This window comes from Centruroides vittatus, unplaced genomic scaffold (assembly GCF_030686945.1).
Source record: "Centruroides vittatus isolate TY-2023 unplaced genomic scaffold, ASM3068694v2 contig_799, whole genome shotgun sequence".
NCBI classification, from domain to species: Eukaryota; Metazoa; Arthropoda; class Arachnida; order Scorpiones; family Buthidae; genus Centruroides; species Centruroides vittatus.
Window position 1 is genome coordinate 94,770 of NW_027122516.1, and position 22,046 is coordinate 116,815.

At 36.0% G+C, this 22,046-nt stretch overlaps 1 protein-coding gene across 1 annotated transcript; it reads right to left on the minus strand.

Annotated features, from left to right (window-relative positions):
- Positions 1 to 538: 538 nt before the first annotated feature.
- Positions 539 to 15,573, minus strand: LOC136981874 (dystroglycan 1-like). The gene is made up of 4 exons (XM_067278249.1): positions 15,466 to 15,573; positions 7,779 to 8,097; positions 4,069 to 4,207; positions 539 to 3,995 (listed from the first exon to the last, which is right to left on the minus strand). The coding sequence occupies exons 2-4, from the start codon at positions 8,052 to 8,054 to the stop codon at positions 1,234 to 1,236; spliced, it is 3,177 nt and encodes a 1,058-aa protein (XP_067134350.1). The 5' UTR covers positions 8,055 to 8,097; positions 15,466 to 15,573; the 3' UTR covers positions 539 to 1,233.
- Between the last annotated feature and the right edge of the window lie 6,473 nt (positions 15,574 to 22,046).

The following is a 22,046-nucleotide window of genomic DNA, read 5'->3' on the forward strand; positions in this document are numbered from 1 at the left end:
AAAATAACAAACACATAAAAATCAAATTAGTCGCTGGCTTAATTATCACCAAAATTATCGAAAACCAATTAAAATAAGAGCAACTAATTTTAAAATTTGTCCGAGCAAACATTTATTTTAATTAATTGAAAAATATTTTAAAATTAATTATCCTACTGGACGATTATTTTGTTGTGTTTTTCCGTTTATCCAATGAATTACATTTATTTCTTGTCGCAATAATTCAAAAACCAATTAAGTTCATCTTTTATTTGATTGATTAGTGACGTATTTTTACGTTACGACTGTGATTGGTTATCGATTTAATGAATAATTTATGATTTTCTACGTCAGAAACGTTAAACCATCTAATTGGATAAATTTGAAAATTTGAATAAGAATGTACTTTAATTCAAAATTTGAGTTTAATAAAATAAATTTAATCATGATATGCTTAAAAAACAATTAACACGTACTAATATTACATTATTATTATTGTTTAGTTATATTTCGTAATAATACAGAATAAAATGTCATATTTGGACAAATATACAGGAAAAAAATGAACTAATCTCTTTATTTTCATTTGAATACATAATTTGACTTAGTAAGTTTTAAGAAGGGAATAAAGTGTGTTCCCTTCAGCACCACATTGAGTGAATGAGCGAATATAACTGCATTGTGACGTCACAGGGTACTTCAGCTCTCATTCGCTGGAAATAAATTACGTCACAGTGGTCTTCTGTGCAGCCATCGCCTACTGACTTTTCGCAGACCATTCTCGGAGGAAAACTGTATTATTATTTAATAGAAAAAGAGTATAGGAAGGAAAAACGAAAATTGCACCTGAAGGTATTATTTCTTCAATTTTTTGTATTTTTAACATCTTTAAAAACAAGATAAACTATTCAAAAAGAAGAAATAGGTCTGTACAAAACGAAAAAAATGGCCAATTAACTCTGTCCCTGCAGAGAGAGATTTGTTTTAAAGTCAACACTAGCATTTCTTCCCCCCCAAAAATATGCTGGATAGCATGGAAAAAAAATGGCAGAATATAAAGTTTAAGTCTACTTTATCCCTGCAGGTGTAAGCACACGTTTGTACTTTTAGGGAAGAGAGCCACAAATTTGCATAGTGCAACATACACAGCGATAAGGCATCACGATAAAAAAAAAGGAACAAACTTTTTTTTTTATAAGACCGAAGGCACACACAAGACAATTACTTTCAATAGGAAAAGCTCATTGGTTACATTTAGGGGGGCACGTAATATGGAGGTGGTTGACGGTACGTGGGTGTTGCCTTTGGTCTTCCGTTTTTGGCTTCTCGAGAAGTTGTGAAGGGTGGAGGTGGCTGATAAGGTGGATCAGTCTGTGGTTCCCTCCTCTCGATTTGCGGTGTTGGTTCCGTACTGCCGGTCGTTTGATAAGTCGGTTGAGATAATGGCGGTTTCTCGTCTTTCATGATAACTGGTGGTTTTGCTGGATCCGATTTCTCTTCGATTTCATCAGCGAAAATGATCGGAACACCTTTACTCATAAAGCCACTTGTATCTTGCATGGTCATTTTACCTTTCCTCTTCTTACGATATAAGAAGCATGCTACCATTGCAGCAATAATTAGCATGATAGCGATAACCACGGCAGGAATGACTGTAGTGATATATATATCATCGTCACTAGTCGTTGCGGGTTTAGATGTTGTCTCCAATGTAGTGATGGTGGGCCACGAAACTTCCAGAGATTCTTCTTCATTTAAGTCTATACATTTCGGCCCGGGTGTAATCTTGACTTTAGTTATCTTAAACTCCGGCTGAAGTGCTCTGATAAGCTCCTCCGTTACTGTGTTATCATTATTGATAAGTTTCCTAACTAATTGAGTTATGATATCATACGAACATTTGTTAGGTAGAGTGCTGTTAGTCCATGAATATACTACAGATCCTTTTTTAATTTTAAGAATTCGCATTGATTTAGTATCAGAATCACCATACATTCGAGCCAATTTTCGAGCAACGAGCATTTTCTTAACAATATTCTTATTAAAATCTTCAAAATCTTCATCCAAATAAATACTAAAGTCTACACTAAATCTCTGTGATTTACGCATTTTTACCTCGAAGATAAATGCATCCGATACATAATTTCCATCAGAATCTGTGGCTTTAATTTGAAATTCATATTTATCTACTTGTTGAGAATCTGGCATGGCTTGAATCATTTGGGTACGTTGGTCGAACATAATCCAAGAGTCGTCTGGATCTGCATTGTTTATCGTTTTTAATTCGAGTGTCAAGTTACGTGTGATACCGTCTTTGTCATCAAAGAAAGTATCTGCAGGAATTACAAACTGGAAAACATCACCTTCGTATGTGATTATATGATCTATCGGATTACGAATAGTTGGAGATTCTATGACCTCCGGTTCTGCAGTAGTGATTTGAGGTTTGCAAACGCCCTCAAATTCAATATCCAGTTCCTGAACTTTGAACTCCTCATTCATAATCTTTCTAAGAGGTCTTGTCACTCCAGAATCTGTTGCTAACTTATCATAAAGTTTTAAAATTTCTTCTCGTGGGCAGTCAGTTGCATCACTTAAGGTATCGTTCGACCAACCAAATATTAATGGATCTACATTAACCATTCTCACAACAATTGACGAAACATCCGGTTCCTTATACAATCTCGCCAGTCTTCTCATCACTTCCATTTGCCAATCGATTCCGACCGGATATTGCCACTTATAATACTTCATGGTCATTTTGAACATGTGAGTAAATTGATATTTGGGAGGAGGTAGAACTCTTATATTAACACGTTCAAACGCTGATTTTCCTTCGCTGTCCATTGCTTCTATGTAGAAATGGTGGACTTTTATGTGCTCTTCGAGAGGTATAGCGTACAGTTCTTGTTTCACAGGATCAAACTGGATCCAGGAGTTCTGTGGTATTGATTCCCTTTCGGGAGTTAAGAACATGAGTTTGAGATTTCTTGTATCACCATCTTCGAAATCTTTAAAGGTATTTTCGGGTATAACGAATGTCCATAGTTTACCAACCATTAGTGTCATCTTTTTGAGTTTATTCTCCACGACAGGTTTGGCATTTGGAATCGTACTCGGCTCAATTACTGGATAAGTTCTAGTTGGTTGGATTTCACTCTCGGACATGGAAGGCGTCGGAGATGTCATTTCTGGAACGTAAATGTGAGGTGTGGACACAGAAGGCTGTAGTACACTTTCTGTAAACAAGCTGGATTCAACATAATCTGTGGGAACAACAGGAACAAAAACTGGAGTAGAATGAAGCATAAAAGTAGGGCTACTGGGCACTATATGATGATGATGTCCTCGGTCCGTAGCACTGTGATGATGACGATGACGATGCGTGGTAGTAGTATATATCGGGGAAGACATTGTAGGAACAACTCTAGATTCTGGTATGACGGAATCTTCGGTTGGTTCGATGTCGTCAATTGTTTCCGATGTCCACATTGTTGGTACAATTCCTGGCACGGGAGTCCCGTACAAAACATGGTTCTGTCTTTTCATTCTTACTTGTATTGTTGGACGCTGATTTGTAACATGCCACCCAACTATGGGAAGTCCCAACTGAGAAGCTAATTCTCCATTTTTCGCTAATTTTTCTACCAAATTAACACTTTCCGTATCTTTAATGGTACCTTCGCAACCGACGATCCATTTAAGAATTACTCCCGCTCCGTCTCTGCTATGGATATTGCCTGGTCCAGCTACTATAGCTTGCTCATCGAATGCTTTCTCTCCACCTAATGTGACGAGTTTTATATCACGTGTTTCGAGTTTCATGATTGTGGCCATTTTAGTGATTAAGTCGTATCTTCTGTAGGGAGGAAGATCGGCCATATTGGCATCTGCAATCACAGTAAGAACTGTGCGACTGGAGGGAGATGGACATTTTTCTTTTTCACGATTGGTATATTGGAAGGAATCATCTACTATTTCGACTGAGAAAACATCTTTGGCGATAAGTGGATCATCTGAAAAGGAGATGCTATCAATATTTCATACGTTTTGTTAGATACAGATATGAACTGAACAAAAAATAAATACCTTCTGTACTCTTTGCCACTGCTTTCACACTAATATAAGCATGACCAATGTCTTGTTCGGTAGGTACACCTCGGAATGTGCGTGTTTCCTCTTCAAAATAAAGCCAACTAGGCAGGATTTGTTCTCCTGCCTCTGTCACCTGAAACAATAAAATTTTATAGAAAAAACTGTACGCATAGAATGTATCGAAAATATATTACAATAACAGCTGCATCTGACAATGAATTACAGTCAGTGAGTCAGTGCATTTGATAGATTAAAGATGTCATTTTTAGAGCATTAAACTGATTAAAATAATCTAGAGCATATAAAAACTTTCTTAAAGTCATGGTCAAGGTTCTTCTTAAGGTTGACGTTGGATACAATCCAGCCGAAACTAATTATACATTAAATATCTTCAGTCTTTTATAAGTATAAAACGTATATTTAATGCATAAAAAATGCATTTTATGTTTAATTATAGAATTATTTCTTGTGTAATAATGAAATTAAACTGTCAAGAAACTACAACGAGGAATATATTATGTCCAAGATTTCTTTTTAATATTAAAAAGGGGGGAAAACACTTTAATAAATAGATTGCCTTCATTACTATACAAGGATAAATTTTGCATAACATACATTTTCATATTTTATATGATTTATTTAGTGTGCCATATGTAAAGATGTATGCAAAGGCCAATGAGGAGCTAAGACGTTACTTAACAAGCTGATTTCGTTATTACACAAGGATAAATTCGGAATAAATTAACACATTTGGCCTTTTGTGTGTCGTATGTAAATACAAGTGTGTGGATGTTAACACTAAACTTATACTTTTCTCCTGTAGATGGCGACATACCGAGGATGTGGGTGAGCCAGAGTTGGACGTAAGTAAGAGAGAAATTCCCGGATGTAACTGTCAAAAATGTCATGATAGTATTTCGCCGTTGACACAGACCAGCTGCGACTGGGTGATAATGCCCAACCCCTCTCTACGTCTGTCTATGTAATAAACCATTAGTACGTGAGAACAGAATACAGTCCAAGCAAAATCTGCTTTCTTTCTGCTACTAGAACTTTCTGCATACGTGCAATAGCGTGGGAAATGTAACTAGCAACTGGATAGGGTAATGCTTTCTAATAGTGGCAGAAGGTTTGGGGATGACAGCTGATGTACAGTACAGGACAGACCCCCGCATCGTTACCCCACAGTGACTCACTACAACGGATAAGCTGACTCATTTCTACTTTAACTGGACATTACGTGCTCGGGAATACATCCCGATAGGAAAAGATATACATCGTGGAAACATTTCTCACACGAAAATTTCGTGTTTCCGCCACGCGACACACAAAAGGAAACGATTAATAACGTCATCTTAATCGGATTTCCTTATTGGGAATGAGCCTTATACCGAAAAATACTATTATCTTAACTAAATATATCCTTGAATATTGATAATATATAGCGATCGGTCGCGACGTCTCCACCAAGTGATATCGCTTCGCTTAGCGCGTAAACATTTCTCCACCTAATCTTATCTGTTATATTAAATATAATAAATTATATCGATTTCTTAAGCAAATATGATCATTTGCCATGTAAATATATAGAAACTTTACGGTTTATTTCGGAAACATTATCGTAACTCCTCCTCTGGCAGGAGGTTTTTAATGTCATTTAAGAAATTCTATTAGCAACGAGGAATTTTTTTTATTTTCTCTCTCTCTCCTTCTTAAAATATATTAAGAGAAATTATTTTTCTGTGATTTTATCGTTCAGCTGGATGAACATTAAGTGAAGACAGGACATTGACCTCAGAATTTAGTCTCCCGCTTGCAGGCGGAAGTTAACTCATGCTTTCGAAGGAGGAATAACATCCCACTTGACTAATTGTCTCATTGATAGGTTTGGATAAGCTATAAAAGGCTATCCGACCCGAAATTTGGGGGGAAAAAATATGACACGAATAGTCTTTTACGAGCTTAAAAAGCATTTAAGATGCAAGAATTCTTGTGTAAAGTATTCGAAGAAAAATTTGTCCAGCAAACCAAAAGCAAATCCCTACGAAAAATGTACTTAAAGGCTTTGAAAATTTATTAATTCTAAGTCATTTTATAAATGGAAAAGATGCCTTGTACTGTACATAAAATTTAAAAAAGAAAGAAAATGGCATTGACTGAGCAGAGCATTTGAAGTTGTAGAACTCCCACGTATAGACGAAAATAAACAGTCCTTCCTCTCTCTTCGCCAGCTTGGCTTTTTACACTTTGACAGCGATTTTCGTAGACGTCTTCTGTTGGGAAGAAAACCATAAATTTTCAAACAGGTCGAAGGGAGGGAGAGAGAAAAAAAAAAAAAGAAAAAACTGCGTAAACGGGCCACAGAATCTCTTAACCGTACGCTTCGATAATCCGAATGTGTCCAGCAAGAGTTTTACGAGCGGTACGACAGCATTTGTCTTTCCACCGGACTGGACAGCTGACATTTGCCACGATTATCGTTTGTCACTAGATTTGCAATGTCGGACAACATCGTGTTTATAGTCCGAAACTGATAAACCACTCGCTCTTCGCCCCCACCTGATGCTGACCTTTAACATGGGCAAACACGTCATCCATTAAGGGGGACGTTGCTGTGTCACGTCTGTCTGCATGACGATGCGATAAAGACATTGTGGAGGTGATATATCGATGCAAGAAGTCAAGCCACTAGCTCCTATTTCAGTTCTATGTCCGACACACTAAAGGACTTTTTTTTTGTTTTTAAAGAGAAGAGTAGTTAAAAAATTATCACTACTCTGGATACAAAATATTCGAGGGTTGCCGGGGGGTTAATCTAGCGATTTATTTGGGCTTTGGCGTGAAGAATGGGTCTGTTTAAGAAGTATCCTGCGGAAAATATCGATAATTTTTAAAGGTTAATTACATTTTCCTTGCTTAGAAATATAATAAAGACGTTTCTTGGGTGATTTACTGATGCAAAATTCCCAGCTACTAGCTCGTATTCAACATGTTCTCGCTGTTTATCTCTCCCTTTAAAAATGGCACTACTTCCTTCCTTGTGAAAAAAATTGAACCGGTTGAGATTTATCCACCAATTTACTCGATCCAGAAATGCTTTAAAAATGTAATTTATAACTTATTTTGCAGAAAAATCGATGGAGAATGTGGTTTTAATATTAAAGTAAATTTTGCTTTTAACATGCTCGAACCACGCAGTTGTCAATGAAACAATTTTATTACACGGATGTGCTTAGCAATATAATAGAACAGCGCAAGTAGACGAGCCATTAATCTCTACGTGTTCAATACGAGAACGTGAGTTTTTGTGCGTGTTAAAACAATGATACAACACATTATTGTGTAAAAATATTTTTAAAATTATTAGTTTTGACTGGAAGGAACACGGTTTACGAGGAATTTTTGAGAAAAATCGATAGGAACTGTGGTTTCGATGTCAACAAGTAAATCGTGCTGTTAACATACTCGAAAACATTCCATTACTCAGACATATTACACATATTATGGAATGAGAAACAGGAAGAATGCGACACGATAATTGACTTTCTCAAATCCTTTCTACCCTTACAAAATTATTGACTGGTGTTCTATTTTTACTCTCCACCACCACCACCAGCAGCGGCAATGTTTGCCTTCCCCCCATTTTTTAATCTCAACCTATAAATTAGGGCTTTATTTTTCTAATTGGGTATACTTATACTTACAACGTATCGTTCTACTTCCCCAGAAAAAGCATCTTCGGGGATAACGTAATTAAATAACCTTCCAACGGATGCTGTGGTATCCGGTATCCCCCATAACCTCCTGACACCGACCAAAATTTGCTGATTGGCAGATTCTTTGCCATTTAAGTCTTGAAGATAGTTGTGAATGTCGCTAATTTCTTCTTTGTTACAGCTACACGTCACAAAGAAAAGTCCCAATAGCAAAGCTGTCCACAGTTTCTCCATTGTACGGTTGCCACAACTCGTCGTTGACATTCTTGTTTCTTTTTTTCTTTGGCCAAAGAACGTGTTGTACTCTCTGAAAAATAAAGAAAGAAAGAAAAAAGAGCAAAAATTTAGTCGAGGAAACGAGATATTATCCACTATAAGTCCCTCCCCCATTCTTAAAACTGAAGTGGGAGTGTAAACGGTAACAATGTAGGTGTTTCCCTTGTCACACAACTTCTCAGTTTTGACCGTATATAGGAAGATGGCATCAATTAGGTCAACGTTATTTAAGTGAACGTGCATTATCAGGAGCCATGTTTAAGTCTTATCCTCCTACAGATTATCTTTATGGTCAGATCCATAAAGTACCGTGTTGTAAACCGCTTGGAAATTAACAATAAAGGCTCTTTAATCTTATCTTTTGTACATAAAAATGGAGAGAAAATGGCAAAGATTTGCAAATTTTTTAAGTTATATTTCTAATCATTTTTCACTTTTACTGATTCGACCTAATTTCTGTGTAAAGAGGACGGCGCCAACTGGCCCTTTTTTTTTTTATTTTCTTCTAAACTGGAACATTTTTCTGCATTAAATCGAAAAAAAAAGGATGGACAATTAAGCATTCGAGAGCTTTTGCAGATAAAGTAGAAGAGATTTCCTCTAGAATTTCTATTCTTTTAGATAGGATTATCACGAATTTAATATCGGTTTATATCGAAATAAATTAATAATATCGTGTGTAAAATTTAATCTAAATAATAGGGAATAGTTTAAATTTTCGACTATAAAAAAAAAAAAAAAAGAATTTATCTGGCAAATTTAATTAGGCAGAAAGAAATTTTCGGAATTGCATTAGTATTGAAGGAGATTTAAATCGAGGAAAACGTCTATTGAGCTTTCAAGTGGGAGAGAGAATAGTATCGTTCTCAATAAAGAAGCGAACTCTTAGACCAATTCCACACCGGATTTCCTACATCTTTTTTTCTTTTTTCCAATGCTTCCTCTTTAAAGAAATTCCGAAAGTTTCCAATTTCCTGCAGGCAAAAGACCTAAACTATTACTTTACCCCATAAATAGGGTTTTTAAAGGTGTTGAGGGATCCCGGAGCAAAGCCAATTCCCTACTTGGATCATTTATCAAGCGAAAGGAACCCCCGAAAATTGGGTATTTGCGGTTGCAATCTTGAAAAGAGAAAGCTCCCGTTCCCGCATCGGGGGGAGCAATGTAAATCCAAATCGGTGAATTATAACAGGAAGGAATGTCAAACACAGGTACACACACACATGGTTAGGTGGATGAGGTTAAAAGGCTGTTTAAACTGTACTGTGTTTACAAACTGACTCATTGGTTTATTATTGTAAGAGTTAAATTAAGAAATGGATGAAAAATCTCAGAAATTCGTTTGTATTGCCTATTTATAAAAAAGAAAATAAGCAATTTCTAGAAGAAGAAAATTAAAAATTCTAGTCTTAAGTCTCTGAGGAGTGAGAGGGGAAACTAAAAAAGACAACTGTCCTTGACCCACTTTCTCTTTCATCGTGGCTACTCACAAAAAGAATTCTTCTATACTGTAACTTTAACAGTTGTCTGTTTTGTCGAATTTATACAGGGTTTTCCTCTATTAAAATTTTATATATATATATGACGATTCGTTTCGTATGCCATAACGAAGTAGTCGTGACGAAGATACTCTCTCTCTTAACGTCACGTGTGGGGAAACAAGCAAACAATACAGTGTAATATGCTTACGACATACTAAAATACAGCAATTTACCACGATTTAATAAGGGCGTAGAGAGAGAGAGAGAGAGGGGAATTTTCGAAATTTCTTCACGTAGATTTTTCTAAACATAGAAAACAAGTTACTAACGCGTTATTTTAGTACAAAAATTTACATTTTGTGACATTTATATAAGGTTTAGATCGTTACATACGTGTTTAGATTGGTAGATACGTGCTTATCTTAGCCGGTTGTTGAATTAAAATGCGGCGAATCGATGAAATTTTCCCGAAGAGGAGAAAATAGAAGCTTCCCCATCAAAAAATAACTGGTAAAGTACCGTAACAAAACCGCATATTGTTCAGCCAAATGGGAAAAAGTCGGCAAATTTAGTTATTTTCCAACCAAGTAAATGTGAGAAAATTCCTTTACAGCATCCAGATGGTCAAAGAAACAACAAAAATTCGCTTAACTTTTAATTTTCTCTCGTACGCTCCGACTTTTAGAGGGGGAATTATGGCGTTTTTAGCCTGTTTCCAATCCATATATCACTCGATACGTTAAGAAAAAAGAAAGAAATGCGTGATGTATATCTAAGATAATAAGGTAGACTTCCTGTTTACTCACGATCTTGCCCATCTGCAGCTCGAAAATCAACCTTGGTTCAGTCGAAAGTGCTTCTGATAGCGTGATGCTAACAGTAGGGACATTGTTCTATCTTCTATCTAAAATAGTTTTTAAACAAGTGCAAAGTTATCTGTATTAAATATGCTAAGTCGAATCGGGTTACTCTCCACTGATGCATAGAGAAGCATGGCGTAGATGGGCGGGGGGAATGGTGAATCGGCACTAAAATCTTCACCCCTACGGCTTAAAATCTGGTGATTTCGAGTGGATTTAAAGTTATTAAAACTAGACATTTCGACAGGAAAAGACCTTCATTTTTTATTAGTTCCCCCCATTTAGGCAACCTTATCCGCCTGTGTTTAGCCGACTTCTCAAGAGTGAATAGAACCTTTTTTTTTCCCCCTCTTTTCCCCAGCGCTATAGACTGGGTCAAGGCTGGTGTTCCTTTAGCCCGGATGGCATTCTCGCCTGTTCACGTGACTGGAATTAACCGAAAATACCAGAGGAGGACCGTATCGCGTCTTAATTTATCCCTCGACGGCATTGTCTCGCTGGAGATGACGTCAACCGACTGTGTACTGTTGACAGTGTCAGTGTCATAGTTCGTTCATCCCCAGTCTCTCTTCTTTCGGGAGGTCCTTCAGGGGACGGGTGGAATGTTGGAAAACGTATCTGGGATATTAGGGAGGAGGAAAGTGGCATGCTCTTCTCGATTTCTACGTCACATACTAGAAAGTGCTCCCTTTTAAACCAAAAAAAAGGAGGCTAAGGTGATGAATTTTTCCGTCTGGTTACCTTCGGAGTGATAGCAAACAAAAACGTGGTTATAAAAGACCGAGACAAATACAGAGAATGGCGGAATGTTTGAAAATGTAGTTACTACACACCCTGGGGTGTTAGGAGGAGGGGGAAAATGGAATGTTTTCTAGGGTCCCGGTCGTAGAAAATGCATAAAAAATTAGACTACTGTGATGCATTTTTGTCTGATTATCTTCGCAGCTTGAGTAAACAAGACGAGTTAGCATGGTCGAATGCCGCCCGAAGAGAAAATTAATTTTATTACATTTAATTCTAGAGAACGTCCTTAAAACGGCGATGAATTCTATCATGTATTTTCGGAATGTGAACGAAATAAACTTATAGAAAACGAGAGACAATGCATAGTACAGGAGGAATGCCGAAGAATTTCGTGATGTATTTTTGGGTGTTGCGAGGAGAAAAATGGAATGCTCTCAATTTTTATTACAAAAATGCATCCAGAAGAGAGAGATATAATATGAATTTTTCAATCCATTTATCTTCGGAGAATAAGAGGGGATAGAAATGTAACAGAACGTGGTTACTCTAGGGTACTGGGTTGAAAAAAAGGGGCCATTTTTACTGGTCTGTATTGTAGAAAATGTTCCAAGAAATCGTAAAATTCTTTTTTAAGAGAAGCATTTTCTAGAACGTATCCTAGAGTGTAAGAATGATAAATTTTTTCCGTCTAGTTACCTTCAAAAAGGATGCAAACAAGACCTGGAGACAATGGCGACATTCTATTTTGAAGTTCAACAAAGTTGGAACGAATTTAATTAAAGGAGAACGTACTAAAATTAAACTTTGAGTAACGTTCCACGGCTCGGTTTTGCTTGCAACCAGAATACCCCCGAATCAGAATTTAATATAGCGTGTGAAAGCGCCTAAGCAATTAGTATCCTTCAACCGCTAATGACCCGATCTTAACGCATGTGTGGGCTGGAAAATTGAGGAGTTCTTTTTTTTATATATATATTTCGAATATACTTTCCGTTGTTAAAAAGCTGATAGTTGTTGATAAATCCGTTCCGGCACCTCACAATAAACAAGCCATAGCAGCTGAAGTGAGGGCTTAAGTGAGGCCAAAAGGCGCCTCAACAAAAGAGGTGAGTCAGACCCTATTACGTCACACAAGTGCAGCAGGTTTGAAGGATGCTATTATGACTAACGGTCGCGTAAGGAACAAATTACAAAACGCTTTTTTTCCCCTCTCTATCTCTCCTATAGAGATACGGAACGTACTGTTACGATTTGGTTAAATCCAGTATATAAATGGCCAGCTGCAAGCGAAGAAAATTCACTCTTTCTGCACTCCACACCCAGTAAACACTCCTTTCTTCCCCCGAGGGAGTTTTGTAAGGGTTTCAACCTCCTTAATTTCCGGCCTTCGTGTTTCGATCTTCCTTTCCCCCGATTATAAACAAGTCACGGGTGATGGCGTCATACGTGTTGCATCACACCAGAATAAGGAAGGAAAGATGTGTGCATAACAAATTCGCTTTTTCTAATTATTTGCAATGAGCTTAGTCAATGCAAAACTGGAAATGTAACGGATCTCGTGTAATAAATTTATGAATGGTCTAGTCTATGAATCAGATTCTTATCAAGATCGAAAATGATGTCAGCGCCGATTAAAAATGGCTGTACGGCAGCAAACAAGGTGAAAAAAAAACATGAGAAATTGTAAAGTAGAATTGCTCGAGGAGGGGGAAAAATGCTAATAATCTCTACGAAAGCCTCCCCCCCTTTTTGTCAGTCTTTCTTTCTTTTCTTGCTAACAAAACGCTATCGTGTTCACACTAACGGTCCCTCAAGAGAATCACGTCTGTCGAAACTTAATGGAATTCTCGTGTCGCTTCCAACCCTACGTGTAAGAAGCTACCTGGATGGAGAGGACCAGACGGGGGAGGGGGAGAATAACCTTAAGTTTCCTTCGAGTTCTTCAAACGCCTAACTGGAATTTGTCTGTCAACAGTTATCTGGAGATAGAAAACAATGTATAAGAGATATTTACGATGAGATAAAGAGACCGAAGCGAACTATACGGCGCCAACCGAGCGTTACATATGTCAGAATGAGCATTTCGTAGGAAAAAAAGAGTGGGCACAGATCATTAACAAGTTCAATGCACCGTCGTATAGAGGAGACAGATGTTTCGAGTCAAGTGTCATTCTCACGGAGGGGGGGCAAAACCTCGAAGAGAATTCCCTAAAACCTTAGTCAAAAACCATCTCATTTTAATAAACAATTAACAATGATAAATGGTGCTACTATCTCACACACAAAAAAAGAAAAACATCACCCAATTCCTTACAACTGCTAAATCAGCCTTGGATATGTTCATCAGACATTGGAACCATGCCAGAGAGAGAGGGATAGAAGTCAGAAATGTTCCTATAAATAAAACCTGCAGTCTGTTCAGCTTGAACTCTTTCAAGCACACACGAGGCATAAGCTTGCACGCAAATTATTCTCCCCAACGTTGATGTAACTTAATCTGTTTTTGCTTTTTTTAAACCCGGAGTCAGACAAAGTAACGGACATTGGCAGTGGTATACAAGAGTTTTTCATTTGAAATCCTTCTCGTATTTCGGTTTATTGCACGGTTGGGAATGTTCGAAGTGGTTTCTTTTTTGAAATTCTAACGACAAGATTGTTTTCGAAGGTTGTCAGAAGCTTCAATTCCTGATAGAAATGACACGTCCAAAGCAGCTGGATTTAGACAAGTAAAGCTGTGGGTTTTGCAGCCAACCTAACTGATAAACGAGTGTTGTCGCTGTAGAGAGAAAAAGCTTTGACACTATATGTATAACGCTTATTACATTATGCCAAATTTTACTTTACACTCTGTCTCTCACGCTGTCATAATTTGTCATGAAAGTATGCAACCAAACCTTATGTTTCTACATGTTGCACATTATTAGACAATTGTCCACACTGTTAAGACAATTGAAGTTATTGCTGACCATCCTTCTGTATGATTTTTATAATGGAAGAAGATAACTAAACTTGGATTTAAACAATTGGGTATGAAGAATCGCTGAAGCCTTACAACATTAAAAAATAAAATAAATAAATCTTTGACACCGAAAAGGCACTTTTGATGTTCTGCCAACACAAGATTCTCTGCCCCACCTGCTGCATACTTTTCTACACCCATAAAAGCACATTTTTTTGGGGGAAAATACCGAATGGTAGTCGGCCACGTTAGAACACAGGTGTAGATCATCACGATTTTTAATCATATACTCGCAACGCACCTGACCCGATTCAGGCAAATCCAGGTGCAGCTCACAAAACTCGTGTGTGAACGTTAGGAACCATTGCTTAGAAAATTTCGCGTGTTTAATCTAGAGTTACATATTGTAATTCTCCATTTATATTTCGAATATAATAAATTCAACATTTCCTGTGTGGTGTAGATGATAACAAAGGGACAATTCCATTGTCCTGTCAATGGTGACTAACATTCAATCAAGCCAATCTGCGACACGAAAACGAACGTTGTGGTCCACTAAAATCTCTAATATAGTCTTTCGTAATTCGATCGTGATAGGAACAAAGTTTACTTTCGAATCTTTATCGCGGCAAAAATCTAAAACTTTGCCATTTTTTAAAGAATTTTTTCACTCCATCGCTTTATAAGCTGCACAAAAACTTCATTTGCATACTGGCAAGTGGGTCGTGTCCTTAATAAAATGGGGGAAAACCGCCAACAGATGGCAAGCAAAAGGGATTTACACCCCTATAAGGTCGACATTAACGACTTTTCGATGGGATAAAATAGCAAGAATTGTTTATTTACAACAACTTAAGCAAGTTGAAACGCCATTTTAACTAAATTTCTAGCATATTTTATACATTTAAAGAACCGAACAGATAAGAATCGACTAGAAGACTACTCGAGTTACATATGAAATGTAAATATTAATAAAGTACTCACGCCAAATAGGGTAAACCAAAGAGGGGGGTAAGAAAACCAAGGTCAACAACTGAGAAACTATGAATTTAATCGAATGATTTACGAGATTTATAAGAAGAGTAGGGGTCTATATAATCCTACATAATCTCTAAATATGACAGGGAGTTGTGTGGGATAAAACAATTTCCAATCCCCTTTGTGGGAAGCCGGAAGAAATACTTGTAACAGCGACAACCCTCATACTTTTACCTGTGTAAGGATAACTTACAATATCTAAGGAAGTGACCGGCTAGGAGAAATGTCCCGCCGGAAACTTTTACTACGGGTGGGAGGGTTGAAAGTATTGTTTCCGTTTGTACTCTACACTTAAAGTTAGTGAGACGTGTACTTACGAACTTTAGCACATTTCGCTAATGGTATCCCGCCGAATCACATCTTATGTAAACCTACAGTCGGAGCCGAGTTGCAGTGACTCTCTCAGTTCCACAACTAGCACACCACCACACACCAGTCGGCACACACACCACGTGACAAGGACAGTCTACTGTAAGCCCGAAGGGGAAGAAGAAGCGGAAAGAGGGAGGGACGTTCACCTGATATTACGTCCGAATGGCGTCGGAGGGTAAGATAAAGAGGAGTGTGACTGATTACCGACAATGCGAACTAAACTGGGAGATAAGATCCTTATCGCCAGCTCTTCTACTTTACTCTCCTTATGAATTTTATACAGTTAATGAAGAGAAATTCCCATCTTTTGAGTGCGGGAGGAGGGTGCTTCTTTTTCTATTTTTGGATAAGCGTAAGGTCAAAAAGTGTTGGAGCGACTGACCCAATTTCCATCTGGACCGTCTCCCAGACGTCTTGCAAATTTTGGATTCGTCTTCGATTGGCTCTAAACGTCTTATTCTCACCCCAAAAAAGCCTTGTTTGTTGCCTCTAACGTCGTTGCAGAGAGAGACAATCGATTATGTGGAATTATAGATTATGTTTGTGCAGAATTGTCTCAAGGACACATAGATCGAAAGTAAAGACGTGTGTAGGAAACGAAGAACATAAAGGAAAAAACACACAGTTAAAACGTCTGACCCCCACTAAATTTGGTTTTCATCTGTTTTGATTTCTCTGAGATAACGAGCACCCCCGACTGATAAGCAACCGCAATTAATAAGTTGTTTACGTAATATTAAACAGTGAACTTTCATGTTCGTGTATAAAATAGAAACATTTTCTTAGCATCCGGTTCTGTTTTTGTTTCCAAGCATCTAATATAATACGAATTTCTCTCATTAAAAACGTATTAAGCAGCAAATTTTACTATAAACAGGTTCATTTACAATGGTTTTACTTGCAAAAAGAGTGTCTTTTTTGGCTATTTTTGTAAGCTTTGAAGCTATCCAGTCTACAAAAAACTCATTGAAATCTGCTTATCGAGGAAGAATGGCAACATTCAATAATACAACAACAAAGATATTGTTGTTAAAGAGGTAATGAAACTACTGTACACCTTGATATAAGGGTACTACAGTTTAAAAATCGTGTGTATAAGTATACACAAGACTGGTGGAACCTTCCCAGAAACAAATAACGTTATAAAAAAGGACCTAAATTTACGTGTAAATCGGTCCTCGACGAGGTTATTTAAGGTCAGTAAAGGTGATAGATGAATCATGGCTAACACCTGGATGGCTAACCTGTTCCACATTTCTTTTTATTTTTCTCGAGTTTTGTAGCTTTAAATTAAACAAAAATTACAAGAAACATTCGAGGAACCGTAAACAAAAAGACGTAAACGGGAATTTTGTAGAAGCCCCTGTGTAATTTTAAGTTGTTCCTAGAAGTTTAACTTAATAATAATAATAATATAGTATTAGTGATGCAGGCATTTAATGCCATAAATAGCTGGCTGTACACCATCGTTACGTATAATTCTACTGCATCGTATACATCTACATAATTTATAGATTTATATAGGAATTAAATTATACTATAATTGTTATACAGAATTTTCATAAGTGATGTTGAAGATTGCTCTGCGGGTATATGAAGATAATGGTGATAACATCGATACGTTACGAGTAAATGTTACGGGGTATGAATAATATTAGATGCTTCAATCGTTACTTTTAAACGTTACGGATTAAATATACAATTGATGATAATCAAAGATGATATAAATAACAATTTAACGGATGATAATGACATAGATAATAATAAATCTATATTGTAACTAATGATGTAGCTGCAATAGAAATTTATATAATGCAGACGGATTGAATTATCTAAATGATGATATATGGGGACACTCCATAGTTTTTACAGTGTCTGGGGGGGCCTCCTGATATCTCGTAGAGGAGGCCTAGTGTTTCTTATCCGTTATATTGTTAATTACGGGCGTTATTTTACAATTCGGGGCCCTAGAAAATTAAATTTAAAGTGTAAAATATCAATTTACGCAATTTCGAGCGCATGAAATCAGAAAAAATAAACGTAACAAACTGATCGCCGTCACGTCAGAAGAAGGAATTGTTACGGTTATGGTCGTATGGCTTAATGGAACAAGGGCATTTCGAAGTCAACTGCGCCAATCTCACACACGCAGGAGACTGATTTAACTAAACCAAGTATCAGGGGGCCCCTTAGAAGAAACTAGGGCCCTCCTTAAAATAGTTTAGGGCCCCGTAAGGCCCTATTCTTCGAGCCTTATCTCCACGAATCCGATCGCTCTCGATTTCTACGATTCATTTGTTTAAACTTCAAGGATATAAATCTAACTTCCACATCCTGTTTAATGGATAATTTATATTTAAAATATTTATTTATCGATATATATTTAATTGTTTATATTTTTCTAATATATAATTTAAGCAAATAAATAATTATATATACCGATAAGTGACGATGAGGGGTGGTTTAGAGAAGATAAGAAGGTCGGAGACATTAATAAGAAATTCGAGAGAATATTATTTAATTTTTAGATAAGGATACATCAAGGATTAATTTTAAATGATGAATGATGCTTTTAATGCGTTAGGAAAGAGAATATATTGAAGATTTATGAAAATTTCAACGTCGTAAAGTGAATAACATTCCACCTAATAGGGAACACCATAAAACTTTATTCTCACGTTAATATCTAGAATTTAAAAGAGAAATTCGTGTGTCCACGACGTAAAAAAAAAAATGATATAAATACATACACACGATGTAGTATTATATTTTAATAATTCATCCGTCGAGCTGGATGTATTTTTATGTATCATCATCTATCACGTGACGTATCCTCCTCAGCATCCTTTCGGTTCTTAAGTCTCATTTCCTGGTAAATGTTATGAATAAATGATATTTACTACGTCCTGATTTTCTTCCATATTATTTTTTGTCTCTTGTATCTCGTTCATTATCATTTTATTCCTATTTATAAATGGTAGAAATGGATGCTGAAACGAGAAGGACAAATTCTCTCTCTCTTCTCTCTTTGCTCCTTGTGCTCCCTGCTGTTTTGTCGGGTTTCTACTGAATATATAAGAAAATATATCTCTCTGTCATTGATTTATATATACTTTTTCCATCTCCGTTTTCTTCTTTTAATGCTATTCAGCGTTTTATTTACGCTACGTTGGTTGAAGTGAGAGAATTTAGGTTGATCTGTTTTTCCAACTTTAAAAGTATCTCCGCGTGTTAAAGATTATTTGTAGAATTTAAAATACAGAATTTTCTATTCTTATATATATATAAAATTCGTACATCAGCTGAATTATCGATAAAAATATGCCATATTTTGTAAATCTTGCAATGCAACTGATCTTTGTATGATGCTTTCAACTTACTACGGAGATTTTCGGCTCTTTTTTTATTATGGAATTTATACTTTTTGATGATCTTTAAGTTTTTTCTATGGATAAATTTACTAAATATATCGAAATTCGATTGTTAAGGTGGATAAAGTACATTCTCTCTCTCTGAATCTCATTCATTTGCATGAGGAATCTGAATCTCAGAGGTTTAGGACATTCATAAATGCATTATAAAGTAAATATTAAGTGAAAAATGGAACTGTAAATTAAATTAGATGCAATAGAAACTCGAGAAAGGTCGACTAAATCCTTATCGTCTACGTTAGAACACGTTGTTTCGCAGTTGTAACAAGTTGCAGATAAAAACCAAGATCTTATCAATCATCTTCCTTGGGGTATAAATCGATTATTATAAATAACAATTTATTTAAAAACTGGCACAAGAATAAGATAAAGACGAACCTCTGATAACGGCCACCTCCAAACAACGGCCATTCATCGTTAAGAGATTATATACAGAGAAAGTGGCATGCTTTCAAGTAATCTTATTACTTAAAAGTTATCACTAATATATTCTACAACTTCTGTTATGTTCTTTTACCAACTTGTGTTAGGTTCTTTTACCAGTATCAAATCACCTTTACTTGCGACTTGTCAGTTGGTATCCCATGGTTTCTTTCAGGGGGAGTCAGACGAATAAAAATCTCTCATATAAAGAGTTTACAGTATACAATAAGAAACAATAATCATTCATACATGATTATTGTTTCTATGTATACAGGTATGTATATGTGTGTGTGTATATATCTATATTACACTTGTTATCCCTCAGAACAGAAAGAATAATCCCCTGAAAATGTATTCTGTCTGAAAGAAACACTGGGTGTCCCAACCACCCTACGCTTATTCACGGGGGGTTTTTGACCAAATTCTACCAACACACGTGATCTCTCCAGGTGTGGCCAAACAGGTAACGAAAACAGGTCGTATTCGATTCATTGATCACAGAAAATTGAATATTAAACAAGCAGAAATAAAAAAAAATAAAGAAGAAAAAGTAACAACCACTCTGTCAGTCTAGCAAAGGAAAGAGACTTTTCTCTAATTAAAAAGTCAATTATCTTAATGATATTCGGTAAAATCTCGTAGTACGAAATAAGCCAATTATAATGTAACAAATTAAAATATTTTCGTACTTCCTGGTTGTTTCTTTTTTTTTTTTATTATATTTATTAATATTATAATCTAGCATTTTTGCATCAGAGGCAGCAGCAGCAGCAGCAGCAAACACGATAATTAGTTGATAACGTCTAGAACAGACAATTTTCATTATAATATATTTAATATGTTGACGTCTGCATACCAGGCGAGTTATAATTGTTATTTTATAGGTTAATATTATAATTAAATTAGTTAATTTTAGTATAAAACGTCGAGAAACATCCCATCCCACAAGCTGGAAAGTATGGACACAGATGTGTTCTTCTCGTATCGGATTGCATTATAAACTCCATTTGTTTATTTATAGCTCGATTATATGATATAAAAGGGCTTTATTGTTTGATATGGAGAGATATTCTACACCGATCACTTCTCATATTTTTCATTATTAATTAATATTCAGTGTACAAGTTGGTGTTTTCGATTTTCTGTAGAGTGTACTGGTGTACTACACCAAATAATACGTTTATATCTAAATATACGTCTACTGTAACTTGTTATTTTACAAATATAGAAGATTATATTGTAAATTTAATTATAAAATGCTTCGGAATCTCTCTAGCAATTATAGAAATGGAGGAGATTTTTACTTGATAAAATCCGGTAGGAATTATTGGCCGTGACCCTAAATATACGAATTCCTAGAATATCGTGGGAATTTCTAGAATATTTTTCGTCTAGTTTCGTTACGCAACAGATGGTTACGATCCAGGAATCACGTCGATAATAATAATAATAATAATAGTAACAGGACCCGTGAACACGAAGCTAATTAGTTACGTGCCAAAGATACAAGAGAAAAATATAGAAATAATTCGAGTTAAATGCACCCCCTAAGAGCATTTATATAAAAATATAGAGTTATACGAGTCATAAATAAATATGTTTGGTTTATGAGATGGTTAGTTTACGTTTCTTATCAACATTTATCCTCAAGAAGCTTTGAAATCTTATATATAATAAGTGACGTATCTAATCCTTAATCGTAACTTTAGCCAGATGGATTTGTAGATGTAGCGAGGTGACGACAAACGTGTCATTAGGTCTGGACAATTTCCGGTGTATTCAGGGACAAGGTCATAGGTCATTAGTAGATCTACTTTTTCTCATCACTCCCTTTCAAAAAATGCTTTAAACTACAGTATATTATGCCATACTTCAACAGTTAGATCGGTTATAGAGAGAGAGAGAGGGGAGGTCACAGAAAGAATTCTTAGTATGTCAATGCCCCCTGTACTATGTAAAAACACCATAAATTCCGTTTACTATGCGTAATAATTGCCATATTTACTCAACACTTGATTCTATTAAGATGTCACTAAGCGGTATCTATTTAATTTATTAACTTTGTTTACATTTTTAAAAGCGTTTTAGACCCCTAAGATACGGCATAAATCTTAGGAATTTATATTGTTTAGTAGGCTACACACAATTTATTCTTGATGAGATGGGCCAGGTTTATATATATATATATATTATATATATATTTTCTATCTCATTCAAATTCTCAGTAACGAGAGGGAGAGGGGAATGTATCGAGAAATGAGATCATAAAGTAGAAATTTGTAGCATTATCTAACGAGTTACAAGGTTTTTATTTCTTAGATTTTGTAAAGGATGTCATTCTAGCAATATGAGTAATAGAATTCCAACTTGTCGCATGCCTTTGAAGAAAGAGGGGAATATAATAGGGTATGGGAGGTGAAATATAAGTGGAATGAGCTATAACATATGGGGAAGGTATCTTACAAGAGAGCAAGATAAGTTACTAGAGTATTAAATTATTTACAATAGCAGCAAATGAACGGAGAACTCAGCTAAGAGAGAAGAAGAAATGGTGCATCAATCAATCTTACGAGCGACCCCCCCCCTCTTTGCTCCTTCAAACAATTTCAATTTCCCAAAAATGTGTTTGTTTTACGTACATTACGTTGACAATGTAGACAATAACCGCATTG

Bases quoted from the DNA above. Each gene is read 5' to 3' on its own strand.
- LOC136981874 (XM_067278249.1), bottom strand. From the start codon at position 8,054: ATGTCAACGACGAGTTGTGGCAACCGTACAATGGAGAAACTGTGGACA. The intron at 4,208-7,778 runs GTAAGTATAAGT...TTATTGTTTCAG, and splicing joins GGGAAGTAGAACGATACGTT to GTGACAGAGGCAGGAGAACA. The intron at 3,996-4,068 runs GTATTTATTTTT...TCTCCTTTTCAG, and splicing joins AGTGGCAAAGAGTACAGAAG to ATGATCCACTTATCGCCAAA.